At 44.8% G+C, this 14632-nt stretch overlaps 1 protein-coding gene across 1 annotated transcript; it reads left to right on the top strand.

The window, feature by feature from the left end:
- The first annotated feature begins 3095 nt into the window (after positions 1–3095).
- On the top strand, positions 3096–11881 carry mgat1b (alpha-1,3-mannosyl-glycoprotein 2-beta-N-acetylglucosaminyltransferase b). The gene is made up of 3 exons (XM_037693704.1): positions 3096–3304; positions 7080–8162; positions 10237–11881. Exons 2-3 carry the CDS (start codon positions 7317–7319, stop codon positions 10936–10938), a joined length of 1548 nt encoding a protein of 515 aa, XP_037549632.1. The 5' UTR covers positions 3096–3304; positions 7080–7316; the 3' UTR covers positions 10939–11881.
- The last annotated feature ends 2751 nt before the right edge of the window (positions 11882–14632 follow it).

The raw sequence follows: 14632 nt of genomic DNA, 5'->3' as shown, positions 1-14632 counted from the left end.
GTTAGTGAAGCTAATTTCTTTAGTTAGTGTAATGTGGGTTAGTGAAGATAATTTCTTTAGTTAGTGTAATATGGATTAGTGAAGCTAATTTCTTTAGTTAGTGTAATATGGATTAGTGAAGCTAATTTCTTTAGTTAGTGTAATGTGGATTAGTTAAACTAATTTCTTTAGTTAGTGTAATGTGGGTTAGTAAAACTAACTTTTTCTTGTTCGCTGTGTGTGAATTCGGGACTTTCCCCGGATCATTCCAAGAAGGGGTCTCTGCAGGCAAATTCGGAAGGCGTATCTGGGCGCTCATATCTGATTGGACTATAGGAAAGTGGGCGTATCTGGGCGGTCATATCTGATTGGACGATAGGAAAATAGGCGTTTCTGGCCGGCCGGATCTGATTGGACGATAGAAAAATGGGCGTGTCTAGACGGCCACATCTGATTGGACGATAGAAAAATGGGCGTGTCTGGACGGCCACATCTGATTGGACGATAGAAAAAAAAAGGCTGAACGATAGAAAAAAAAAGGCTGAACGATAAAATGCCGTAACCACAGACACATGATGTCTAAAAACAAGGCGTTATTGGCAGATTGTGTTAACCACAGGCATATTATGTCTATGGTGTTAACCGGTTCGACATTAGCGGCGTCTCGGTTCGACATCGCTCCAGTATACTGCCGCGGCGTCTCCATAACTTCTTTTTTCGACTCTCTTAACATAGAACTTCCGGTTACATTTCAAAATAAGAGCAACATAACTGGGTAGTGGGGAGAGCTAAATGTTAGGTTTTTTTTTAATACCTAGCCATAACATTAAAAAAACAAATTCCATTTTGGTTGTTGAAAAATGTGAACAAAGTTACAATCGATTCATAAAGAAAGAAAAATATTAATGATACTTAAACTGGCCTTGGGACAAAGGAGGTTTCCTTTAACTTCACATTTTCTTGTTCAACCTGCAGTCACTACAGATGAGTGATTGTCAGTTTCTGTAAGATTTCTGCAACTGGAGCAGGTATTTCTGTTTACTGGTTAACTTCCTCAGCTGTCTCACATTTTAAAGGTCAACCCTACTCCATGTTTCAGTAGAAAACCAGCACATTTAGGAGTCAGTACATAACCAGACTTTTGGCCCTCACACCTGTACCCAGTTGCTCATGCTGCATGATGAGATCAGATTTATCCATATTTTAGAAATTACATTTAGCTTAGTCGACAAAACAATACAAATGAAGACCGTCTTAAAAAAACTCTTGGTTTTGCAGTAAGCAGCCTGATTTCAAACTGACATCTTGGCCAAAGGTAAAATAAAAATCTTTGTGTTCTCAGAAAAGTTGTTTCAGGACCTCCAATAAACTTATGTACACATCAAAGCACACAAGACAGATTCAGGAATTCTCTTTGTTTTCCAGATTTCACATTTGTTATTACCTTAAAACATACTCAGACAACATTTGATGCATCATTGAATTTTTTTTATTGTTTATTGGGACATCCATTTTTAGAAGTCATCGTAGCATCTGTTGGAAACACAAAACATAGTACAGTTAGGGTGTTGCTAGTTGTTACTTATTGTAATGTGTGGGCATCACAGTACAAGAGCTAGACTACTAACCCTGCATCCATGGCACAAAGTGGCTGCAGTACCCAGGAGGAATGGCTTCACTGTGGAAGGCCCTCAGCTCGCCTCTTTTGCCGCTGCCCCAGAAACCTGCAGCACAGTCTTTAAATTCTTCTCCACAGCTGAAGCAGACAGAAATGACATAAGGCTTTCTGTGCTCAGCCTGAAACTCTTCAGAATATTTCCTCCAGTTCACATCACCTGAAATTGTAATAAGAATATGATTAGATCACCAAGCACAACATTTTTACAAAATAGCAGTTCTACACGGCCTGGGCTGTTTTCCTTCCCCAATCTATTCAAAATGAATACCAAAAGGTAATTTTGATATTTTTTTCACAAGAAAAAAAAAGTTGATTTCCTAAAGTTTAACTATAAATGAAGGAATTTGTGCATTCAGGTAATTGAAAATTAAGTAATTTCTCTAACATCCAACCCATTTTAGCCACTGAGCCATACCAAACACTCATAATCTATTCTTGAATGAATTATTGACTATTATTGACAAATTACAGACTTATTATTGAATAAGTTATTACTCATTATTGAATCATTGACAATTTACACTCATGTTCGTGTTAACTCATGTTGCAACAAGGTCAGCAACTTTTGACTATTACTATGAACTATGTTAAACTTTGGAGGTGATTTATTTTGAAAGTCAACATCAGATGTTGGTCAACATTGTTGAGCAACATCTTGGGGTCTTCTAGAGTCAACCTGAAGTGAGAGTGGTTCCTGACATGGCAGAAAGACATAGATATAATTAACAGCTTTTATTTGTTTGTTTTTCAGCTAATAACAACTTTTATTTATTTGTTTTTCATATTTTTCAGTTATACACAGCTTTTAAATATTTATTTTTCAAGTATTAAGAACTTTTATTTTTAGCTTTTATTTTGAAAAGCAACACCCAGTTGTTGTAAACGTGCACAGTGAGAGCTGCTGTGGAGGCTCACTTTACCTCAGTGCGTTACAACAACAACGAGAGAACGGTCGAAACTATCGTGACCTACAATAAACGTACTTCAATAAAATGCATAAGTGAAAACATAACATACTTTATAAGTACAATAAATCATATTTCTTTGTCAAACATCGCAAAGAAACGTTACCTCATCAATGACTCGTGACTTTGAGGGTTACCCACAGCCAATCAGTGTTCGCCGCCGACAAACGCCTATTAAATACTGTTAGCCAATCAGTGTTCGCCGTCCATAAACGCCTATTTGCCAGAAACGCCCACTTTTGGTCTGCAGAGACCCCCTTCTCGATCATTCAGTCATCAACGTGTCATGAATCCGGAAGTTCAGTGTATTCAGTAGGAAAATGTCGTCAGTTGACATCAGAACCGCCTGTGGACCACCCAGCTGCTGAAAGCCCAGCCGAACCACCAGCATCACAGACTGAACATTAGGGCTGAGCACAGAGGTCGCCGGCAGCACAGGTTCTGCCTTCAGGCCAACAGTGTCGTGTACCGACCCAGCCAGGTTCAGTGCTGCAGAGAAGACCGACCCAACGATGTGAGGGGACCCCGGACCGAAATGAGCTGAACCGGCAGACCGGGGGACCACGAGCTCGGCTACACCACGGCAGCAGCTAGCTAGCTCGGCTAGCCGCTCGTCGCTGGACGAGCCCGGTTCTTTCGGATGTGGACCAGCAGCCTCCAGCCGCCAACCACGACGTGACAGGTGGGTTCGTCCGGAACGTTCCCCCGCGGCTTCGTGTCGGTCAGCCCGCGGTCTCTGGGCTCTCCCGTCCAGCTAACCGGACGGAGCCGTTTCTGCTATCAGGCGCCGGGACACACGCTACGTGTCACCGCCCGTGTGGTACTGGACCGGGCTGGTGGTTCTGACTGAAGGCGCTGGTGCAGAGAGGGCTAAATGTTAGCACGGAGCGGCGGGACTGCCGTCATGTGTCAGGCTCGGTTCTGTGGGTCCACGTTGTGTCCCGGAGGGAGGAGGGGACTGAGGGACAGCGGTGTCAGCTGGTGTCGGTGTTGGTTCCCTGCAGAGCTGCGCGAGCAGACCCGCAGGTGACAGGTGCTCTTGGTTCGGACCGGAAGTACAAATATAGTCAGCCGGTAATTGTGCTTCAGGTAAAGTAGAAATAACTCCTGTCTGCTACAAGAAGACTGTTTTAATGGATGTTTAACTTTAGAGCTGTGTCTGCGTCATGTTTTTTGCACGTGTTAGTTTGTCTGTTAGCAAAATATCTTTTGAACCAGTGGACATGTTTTAATGAAACTTTGAAAAGTTGTATCACCGAATGCACATCTATAATTGATTACCTTTTGGAGTCAGCCCCGTTCAAGATGGCCGCCACAGCTAGCAACCTTAACCAAGGCAAAGAATTGCTCTAACTCGCATGATTTTACAAGCGTTGAGCTAGAGCTGGGTGTGGTAGTAGCTGAGAGTCATCCTCGATGCATACACTGAGCTCCAACTGATCGCACGAGACGTCTGTTTTTAAAACGTTGTCGTAAACGTACGGTCAACACTTCTGGTCTGTTAGCAAAATATCTCCTGAAACACTGGAGGAATTGAACCAAAACTCTTGAAGTAATCACAAGGTGTGTGGTAGTAGCTGAGAGTCATCCTCAGCACAGGCTGCTACGTGCTCCAGGAGATGCTGCAGCTCTGTCATCGTTTGATCAGTCTAAAACTCTGGCATTAAAGGCAACGAGTGATATGCATTCCTTCTGGGAACACTGGTTTAGTGCCAGATCAGTTTCCAGTTGTAGAAACAGCCCTTTGGGTTCGCGGTTCTGTTTTCACGCTGTGGTTCAGAGGGCGTGGAGAACGGGCTTGTGTTTTAGACCATGTGAAGCTGAGCTGTCGTACAGTCAGAGTGGTCCAGTTTGCTGTGCAGGATTAATGCGCAGGTGGTATTTCTAATTGGTTTAGGTGTTTCTAATGCGGAGAACTGGCCGTGACCTCCTTCAGATTAGAGCTCATGAGGAACCTTGAACTCCACTCTGTTTGCTCATGGGCTGCTGGACTTTGGCTGGACAAACAGAGTTGCACTCAGAGGTCCGTTCTGACCCATGTCACCACTTCACACTCGTTTGGGTCAAACCTTAAACATAATGTGATTTCATGTTGCACTAGTCCTTCAGTTATCGCCGGGGTCACGTTCCAGACAACAGCGAAGCAGGAACACTGTGTTTCTTTAAGTATTTATATATATTTTAAGGCTTTATAAACCCTTCCCACACGCTTGCAATATGCACTGTACAGTTCTGCAAAATGTTACTCAGCAGCTCTGCAGGACAGCAGCGTGCTGGTGAAGATTCTCAGTCGTCCAGGACGTGGTACATCCTGGACGACTTTGTAACTTGAGCCCCACACTCTCTGTTCTTTGAACTGAGAAAGATTCTCGGATGAGAAGCGAAACGAAATAAAGTCCGGTTGTTTTTGTCTTGAACTTTTTTGAACAGCAGCTTGGTTCTGGTTCTGCGGACCTACCCTGCAGCGATGAAGCCCGCCGCCCCGTCCAAGTTGATGTGTGGATTACTGAGCTGCTGGATTATTTGCAACTTTCCTGCCAGTTCTGTCAGCTCAATAGAAAGATTGTTAGTTCTGACTTTGCGCTGCAAAATTATCCCATTTCGGCAGATAGCAGCGGCTGGAAGCACTGTGTGCTTCTGGGAAGTGTAGTTCTTTTGACTGGTGTTACAGTACAGGCTTACTGAAAGAAAACTACAAAAGGGCGACGCCTGTCCGAAGTTTTTTTTGTTTAACTTTTTATGCCGTACTGTCCCAGTCACATGAGTAATACACTGCCTGGACAAAATAAAAAAAGTTGCCACCTGGATTTAACTAAGCAAACGGGTACGAGCCTCCTGTTGGATAATTACTGCATGGGCAAGTTATTTATCCCCAACTGGTGCAATGAGTTGCTTCTCATTTCTTAAACAACCATGTTGAAAGGCACATCATGTGGTCGTGGAAAAGATGTCAGTCTGTTTGAGAAGGGTCCAATCATTGGCATCAAGCAGAGAAAACATCTAAGGAGGTTGTAGAAACCACTAAAACTGGGTTAAGAACTGTCCAACACATTATTAAAAACTGGAAGGACAGTGGGGACCCATCGTCTTCCAAGAGGAAATGTGGCCGGAAAACAATCCTGAATGATGGTGACCGGTGATCACTTAAATGTTTGGTGAAATCAAAGAGAAGTAAAACAACAGTAGCACTCAGAGCTGTGTTTAATAGTGAAAGTAAGAACATTTCCACATGAACTATGTGAAGGAACTCAAGGGATTGGGACTGAACATCTGTGTAACCTTAAGAAAACCACTAACCAGTGAGGCTAACTGGAAAAAAAGGCTTCAGTTTGCTAGGGAGCATAAAGATTGGACTCTGGAGCAATGGAAGAAGGTCATGTGATCTGATGAGTCCAGACTGACCCTGTTCCAGAGTGATGGGCACATCAGGGTAAGAAGAGAGGCAGGTGAAGTGATGCACCCATCATGCCTAGTGTCTAGTCATCAATTCAAGATCTTGGTGAACAATTAATCAACACTGGATGAAACAGATCTTGTGACATTGTAGAAGTTTATTGAAACAATGACACAGTGAATGCATGATGTAATCAAAGCTACAGGAGGTCCAACGAAATATTAGTGACCTTTTTTTTTTGGTGGCGACTTGTTTGGGGACCAGTCAGTGTATTAAAGTTGACAATCGTGTACATTTTTTTCCTTGTGTACAATCTTACTTTGAAAAACCGCGAAAGAGCGAATCCGCACAAGTCAGACTGCAAAGTATCGATGGACTACTGTCATTTTGTCTGAAAGGGTTGGAGATGACTCTAAAAACCACCTACGAACCTTTGGGCTCCTGGTGTTTTTCAGTGAGTTATTCTTTTAGCCTGCTTTATTTCTAAATCTATAAACATGTGTTGGTTCTTTATCGAGTATAAAGAGTTTTGGGCTTGGGGGTATATCTCAGTCTTTGGACCTGTTGAATACTTTTCACTTCTTGCCAAATACAGATGTAGACTGTATCGTTTTCCACGTCACATTTAATACACATCTGGAACGTCTGCTGTATTTATTCAGTTTTTCTGGGGCATTGTATGTTCGCACTAACCAGTTGTACTGCAGTAATTTCAGGCGAGTACTAGTAGTACTGTCTCCATGCTTCCAGGCACTCCACAGATGTCTGTGTACATCCATCTACCAGACATCTATATATTTAGAGACTACACCTCAGAGTGTTCACGGTCATGAGTTTTTTTCACTGGACATTAAAGAGTTATCTATTGTTTGACCATGTTGTGATCTGATAAAACTTCTCAGCTGTAAGTATTTAAAGTAGTGATTACAGGGTATATTACATTCATCAAGTATCTCTTCAAGTTTCCAGCTCTGATCATTTTGAGAGGAAATTTGTTGCACTCGTGTTTTTGGACATGGAGACGGCACGAACGTGCTGATTGATGTTTCTGTTTTGTTTTCAGGACGATGGCTGAAAGATAACCTCAGCTGACTCGCGTATCGCCAGCCCCCACCTCCCGTCACAGCTCATGGGACTTCATGGAGGGCAGACGTCTTGCTTTTGTTTTAAACGGACCGACTGTCGGCTAATCGTCAGAATGAAGTCCTAACCATGTGAGCAAACTCCCAGCCCACCTGAGATTCCTTTGATTTGTGCCACTTGTTCCCTACCAGATCCATATCCCTAGTGTTGTTGGGCCATGGTTCGCACTAAAGGTTCTATCATCCTGTGTGGTGCTTTCCTCTTTGTGGCCTGGAACGCTTTGCTTCTGCTCTATCTTTGGGGCCGACCTCCCATCGGCCGGCTCGGAGAGGGCGGAGGAGCCGAACCCGGCGGAAAGGAGGAGTGGGGTATCGGCATGGAGCGAGCGGGTCGAGTCAACCTGGCTGAGGAGATGATTCGGCTGGCAGAGGAGGTGGAAGTTCAGCTGGATACCCAGAAGAAGCTCCTAAAGCAAATTGAAAGCCACAGATCGGCGTGGGCTCAGCAGGAGAGCGTTGGGAAACGAGACATGGATTCTGTGAAGGAGGTGGTTGTTCGGCCGCAGCTGCTGAAAACTCCAGATTTTCTTTTAAACGATCTGAATATCGGACCGGACACTGACGCAAAACATTCACAGAGAGCAGATTGGACAGCAGCTCCCAGCTCGCACCCAAAGAACTCCCAGGAGCAGCTTCAGAACGCTGAAGTGACGAGTCCGGCTCCCAGCCCAGAACCCGTCATCCCCATCCTGGTCATCGCCTGCGACAGGGTCACCGTGAAGAGGAGCCTCGACAGACTCATCCAGTACCGCCCCTCTGCAGAGCTCTACCCCATCATCGTGAGCCAAGACTGCGGTCACGCTGAGACGGCCCGTGTGATTGGATCGTACGGCGATCAGGTGATGCACATTAGCCAGCCGGACCTGTCGGACATCCGAGTCAGGCCGGAGCACAGGAAGTTTCAGGGCTACTACAAAATCGCCCGACATTATCGCTGGGCGCTGAGCCAGGTGTTCACCACCCTGTCTCAGTCCACGGTGGTCGTCGTGGAGGACGATCTGGAGGTGAGTGCCGTGCAGAAGTAGGTTTCTGAGAAAAGTTTTAATCAGTATCTTACATGTCGAAGATGTCTCTTAGAACAACCTCGGTTTGATGACCTTCAGCAAAACATTATTCAAAACACACAAACTGATTTATTTAGTTTTATTTCAAAACAAAGACTCTTACATTTGTTGGCAAAATAATATTTTATATTGCTTAACCCTCGTGTCGGGAAAATCAGCCACACATTTATTTGTCTGTTTTTATATATTTATTTATTTTTGTGCAGTCAATAAACACGATTTGTTTTCCTGACAAAACCGTAAAATTCTTCTATTTTTATTTTTATTTTGTCAGAATGTTTTCGGGTGCTCTCATAACGTCACAGTAACTTCACTACATTCTCGTGTTCCTGAGGGGAAAATTAAAAATGAACTGTAAATACAACTTTTAATGACATGTTTATCAGATCATTAAATAATGCTTTCCTCTCGGTAATGTTTTTTATTTTCCTCTATTCCTACACTTTAGCTTTTTATATTAGCCCACTAGGTGGTGCTCTGATACTGTATGTCAGACTGGTCCAGGACACGTATGAGGACAGCAGGACAGTGGTGAGTGTAGGAGTGACAGATAGCTTCAAGCTGGAGGTGGGAGTGCATCAAGGATCGGCTCTGAGCCCCTTCTTGTTTGCTCTGGTGATGGACCGACTAACAGATGAGGTCAGGGGAATCCCCGTGGACTATGATGTTTGCAGATGACACTGATCGTGGTGAGAACAGGGAACAGGTGGAAGAGAACTTGGAGAGTTCATCAGACCACAAGCCCCCCCACCCCAAAGATTTTGTCATTTTTAACGTGGCATTGTGTTTTTGTGCCATTTTAAAAATGGCACAAAAACTTCAGAACAAGTTCCGTGCTGAAAAGCAAGTAGGACGTGTCAGCCTGAGAGGAAAGTCTGCAGCCAGGACTTCAGGACCAAAGTATCACGAGCTCATTGCTGGACATTTTAGATCTTTTTGGATCTTTATTTTCTCTGTTTATTCTTTTCCTTTTTTTAAATAATTTTGTGTTTTGTTGGACATCCAATAACTGAAGAAGTTTTTCATACAAACTGATGTGGATTGGTTTTTGGTTTCCTGGTTTCCTGGAACGGTCACTGAAAGAAGAAAGTCCACCTACTGTAAATGAACTCCTGGGGTTGTAGACAGGACTGGTCTGGTCCTCAGGTTCTGAAAGTGACCAAATGTAAACTGAAGTGAACACAGATGCTCAGCTCACACACCGTGTGGTTACTCACTTAACTGAAGTGAAGACAAAATAGAAATCTGAGCCCAGCTCCTGACCCAGCAGCTTGTAGAACCTCCTCCAGAACCAGAACCTCAGTAGTTCTCTGTAGGACTTCATCTCTCTCATGGTTGTGGAGGAGTTCTGGACCACTCTTCTTTCCATCATTGAGGTTTCTCCTCAGCTCTCTCTATATTTCTATCAGGTTGAGGTTCTGGACTCTGACTGGACCACTGCAGCACCTTGGTTCTGTTCTTTCTGACCCGTTCTGTTGTAGATCAGCTGCTGTGTTTGGGCTCATGGTCCTGTTGGACCCAGTTTGGTCCAAGCTTCAGCTGTTGGACAGATGGACTCACATCTGACTCCAGAACCTTTTGGTCTACAGAGGAGTTCTGGTCCACTCAGTGACTGACAGGAGCCCAAACCATCAGCCTCCACCACCGTGCTGACAGCTGAGGAGCTGCTTGCTGCAGTGCATTCTGGGTAAACATCAGTCCTTTGGTCTGGTTCTGGTCCAGGAGTCTTGTGGTTCCTTCAGATGAAACTTTACGCCTGAGTCGAGCGGCCATCTTGTTTTTAGACAGAAGAGGTTTCTCCTGCAGCCCTTCAAACAAACCAGACCTGTCTGTTTCTGTCCTGACCTTTGACCTGCTGCCTGACTGTAGAGTGAGATGGAGCTCCTGGGTTTTTATTAATAATATTTCTCGGAGCACAGTCACGTTTTCTTGTCACCTCATCTATTGTGTAAAATCCTTGGATGACATCATCTCTGACCAGATCTCACTAATGTGCATCTCTTTTCCCCTTTAGGTGGCTCCAGACTTTTTTGAGTATTTCAGAGCGCTGTATCCCATCCTGCGCTCCGACCCCACCCTCTGGTGCGTTTCTGCCTGGAACGATAACGGCAGAGACGCCTTGGTCGATGCGTCCAAAGTCGACCTCCTTCATAGAACAGACTTCTTTCCTGGCCTGGGCTGGATGCTGCTCAAAGAGCTGTGGGAGGAACTGGAACCAAAATGGCCCTCGGCCTTCTGGGATGACTGGATGCGCCAACCCGAGCAGCGAAGGAACCGCTCCTGCATACGGCCCGAAATCTCTCGGACTATCACCTTTGGCAGGAAAGGTGTGAGTTTAGGTCAGTTCTTTGACCAGTACCTGCGCTACATTAAGCTAAACACAGAGTTCGTGCCTTTCACTAATCGGGACTTGTCTTATTTACTAAGAGAGAACTATGACGAAACGTTCATCAAGGACATTTATAGTGCCCCGTTGGTGAAGATCGAAGACCTGCAGCAGGGGGGCAGGTTGAGAGGACCTGGACCGTACAGGGTGAAGTACTCCAGCAGGGACAGTTTTAAGGCTTTTGCTCGAAACTTGGGGGTGATGGACGACCTAAAATCTGGAGTTCCTCGTACGGGTTACAGGGGGGTGGTTAGCTTCCAGCACCGGGGCCGAAGGGTGTTCTTGGCTCCACCAGAAGGGTGGACCCACTACGACATCAGCTGGAGTTGAGAATAATGGAGTGGAAGAGAAACAACCTCTCAGACCAAAGAATAGTGCAGACCCGTGAAGACGGATTATTCACCAGGAGCCTGAACGGTAAAAACTGCTTCAGATCAGCTGTCGGCAGTGTGCCTTGGTTTCTGGGCCCAGTTCGTTTTATCACAGCAAAAGGAAACTACCAGACAGTCCAGTCCAAAAGTACCGGACCAGCAGAGCCAGTTCCTTTTAGTTTTGTTGCTCAGCTAAATCATTTAGCATCAAAACTCAAGTACAGGAGAAAAAAGCAGCACTTCTCTTTTTAATTCCCACTTTTTACCTCCAGATCTGTGTAGGAGAACAGATGGGTGTCGTCTGAGGGTGATTGTTCCAACTGAACGTCTCCTCTCACTCTCAGCCCTGGGCTTTGTTGTTCTGGCTCCAGTAGATGTTCAAAATAAAGATAAATCCCCATTAGAGGCATCGAAGTTTCCATCCCTTCTTCATGGGCCTGAGAGTCCGCTGTAATGGTTTATTTAAACCGTTCTTCTTCCAAAAGAGAACAGTTGTACAACTTCAGTGAATTTTAAAGCAAGGATCGGTGCACAGGTTTGAACTAACTGCTCAGAATTATACATACAGGCTCAGATATTTACATACACCCACTAATATTTGGTTAAATGTCACACCTCAGCCTCAGACGGAAGGATTTCCTGGCGCAGACTACACTTTCAAACATTCTCCATCTTCTACCTCTTATCTGTAGCCGTTAGCAGGTCCAGGAGAGAAACCCAGACCTCCGTCTCCCCAGAGGTACTCTCCAGCTCCTCCTGGGGGGAGCCGAGGTATTCCCAGATCAGAGAAGATGCACGATCCTTCCAGAAAGTTCTGGGTCTGACCCAGAGTCTCTTACCAGTGGGGCATGTCCAGAAAACCTCCAAAGTGCAGCATCCAGGAGGCTGAACCTCTTCAGCGGACTCCTTTAGATGCAGAGGAGCAGACTGTACTCAGAGCTCCCCAGGGTTAGGTTGGCCCTTTGGAAGGTCCACTCACTCCAGGATATTAATGTTGGTTTGATCCAATCAGAGACTGGTTCTGATGGGATCATGGTCCTGTTGGAACACCCAGGTGTGTCCAACCTTCATCCGTGAAGCTGTCGATCTGAGGTGAAGCTGAAGAATTTGGAGGTCGTCCTCCATTATTTCATTTACTTTATGGAATGCACCACAGCATGATGCTGCCGCCACCATGCTTGGCAGTTGGTCCATTGTTGTTGGGTTTGGAACCTTGACTCCTCCAAGCACACTTGTTGTTATTGTTGCCAAACTGCTCGATCTTACAACTTCTCTCCAGAAGACATTTGGCTCGTCCATCAGGCTTGAAGGTGTCTCTTTAGGAGCGTTTACTTTTATTTGATCTTTTTGTCAGCAGCCTGTCGGTGCATGGCAGTGCTGAGCCTTGGAGGTTCTGGTTGTTCCTGAACATCTGAGCCAGGTTCTTTTCATCTGGTGGGTTTGATCAGTCCATTGAGTGCTGTTGGACCGTTATTACGTTGACCGTGAGAAACTGCCAGCTGCAGTCGATCATGATCACTAGCAGCGCTCGGTAAAAGATTTAGCTGAATGTATGTAGTTCATGTTTGAGCTTGTATGTATATTTTTGAGCCTAAACATCCACAGTAAATTACAGCTTGTTTGTTCAATTCTTGTTTTTTTTTTTTAAAGAACGGTTCAAATAAAACCTTAAAAGCCCAGAATCTGAGATTTATGCCCCTGATGAGTGGACGGAGCGTCTACAAACAAAAACCAGGTACCTGAAACTAAAACCTCATCTAATATTTATCATTTTGTCTTCGAACCAAATGAACGGAAAACAAAACTAAAGGAAGTGGTTGTGGCTGCTCGGTTGGAGGCTGGGTCATCTGTAGCCTCTGAGAGGTCCTCCTGGATCACTTTGTTAGTTATTAATGAAACTTCCAGTTTGTTGTGAGAGAAGCGTTGGATTTGATGATCCGGTCACTTTCAGAGCGTATGACACTAATTAATGTTTAATCTGAGCCTCAACGATGTTTAGATGTTTAACAAAGTCAGAGCTGAGGCTGTTAGAGATGAAGGTAACGCAGATCCAAACTCCTCTCCAGAACCAGCACGCAGGACTTCAAGACTCTTTAAGTCGCCGTACCCTGACGGAGCAGAGGTCTTCGCATTTCCTACAGGAAGTGCGTTGAGCCTCGTTGGGACGGTGCCAGATTCTCCTCATGGAGGATCTCCTCCCCCGCTCGGAGCAGGTTTTACAGCTCTAACTTTAGACGGTTGTACGATGGTGTTCAGGTGAAGCTTGAAGGATTTTAAGTGTCTTGAAGTCTGACTTCAGGTCAGGCTGAACCATTTATGAAGTGCGAACGCTCCGAGGCCCCCGGTACCGGGGAGGTTGTGGTTCTGACAAAGCTGAGAGGCAGCTGGAGGAAGGATTATCACTGTACTGTAACTCGCTCTCTGTGGGGATGTACAAAACCACTGCCTGATTTGTTTATAACTTTAATACCGTGTAAATAAAATCAACTATTTTGATATTTGTCTGCCTTGTGAAGAAGTTCTTTCATTCAGAGTGGAACTAACCCTCGCCTCGTGGATTTACGTCATATTTTTGCCAGCTTGTCTGTAAAATTTGTAATTGAGGAGGAATTTAAATGAAAGTCTTACAAAAGGAATCACATCTGCATCTCAACAGCAATGGGAGTTTAGCCAATTCAAGATGGCCGCTACAACTAATCCACCTTAGCCAACACAAAAATAACTTGACTCAGGTCAGTATGACTGATACTGAGTTAGAACTTAGTGTGGGAGTAGCAGAGAGTTGCTCTAACACAGAGGTTCCCAACCCTGGTCCTTGAGGAACACCATCCTGCATGATAACAGCTAAAGCATGCAGGACAGTGTTCCTCCAGGACCAGGGTTGGGAACCACATCCTCTGAGAGGTAACAGCTCATGCTAGGCCACCAACACGTGTTACAGCAGCTCCGATTATTGAGACTGAACTTGATTAACAATGTCTGGATTCTAACAGTTACAACTCTGCTTCTCATCATACGATGATCTGAGAGACGAAGAAAACTACTAACCTCAAATCCTCATCCACGTGGACCCGGTGGTGCAGTCATTTAAACCTTCAAGTTCAAAGGTCATCATAATCGAACCTCATTTAGTTTTTGATAACGTTCTTCTTGCTTCAAGTTTTAAACGTGAGGTTTCAGTTTATTATGGGTCCTGCTGGCTCTAGGACACAGCAACATCAAATAAGTTGTTCAGTAAACTGCCTGGTTTTATAAAGGACTTCACAGTTAAATGCCTACTACAGAAAAAACAAGAGGCTTCCATTTTGGTGTGTGGCTGCATATATACTGTATGCATATGTGTATACTGTGTGTATATTAATATATATACATGTGTGTGTATATATATATATATGTATATATGTATATCCATCCATCCATTATCGATACCCGTTTATTCCGTTTTGGGTCACGGGGGTCGCTGGTGCCCATGTCCAGCAATCACTGTGCGAAGGGCGGGGTACACCCTGGACAGGTCGCAAGTCCATCACAGGGACACATAGAGACAAACGAGACAAACATCCATTCACACGTTCACTCACACCTAGGGACAATTTAGAGTTACCAATCAGCCTAACATGCATGTTTTTGGACTGTGGGAGGAAACCGGAGTA

Source organism: Nematolebias whitei, chromosome 19 (genome assembly GCF_014905685.2).
Source record: "Nematolebias whitei isolate Nwh7 chromosome 19, NemWhi1, whole genome shotgun sequence".
Classification (NCBI taxonomy): Eukaryota; Metazoa; Chordata; class Actinopteri; order Cyprinodontiformes; family Rivulidae; genus Nematolebias; species Nematolebias whitei.
Note: the sequence above shows the minus strand (reverse complement) of the source record. Positions and strands in the feature narration are given on the sequence as shown.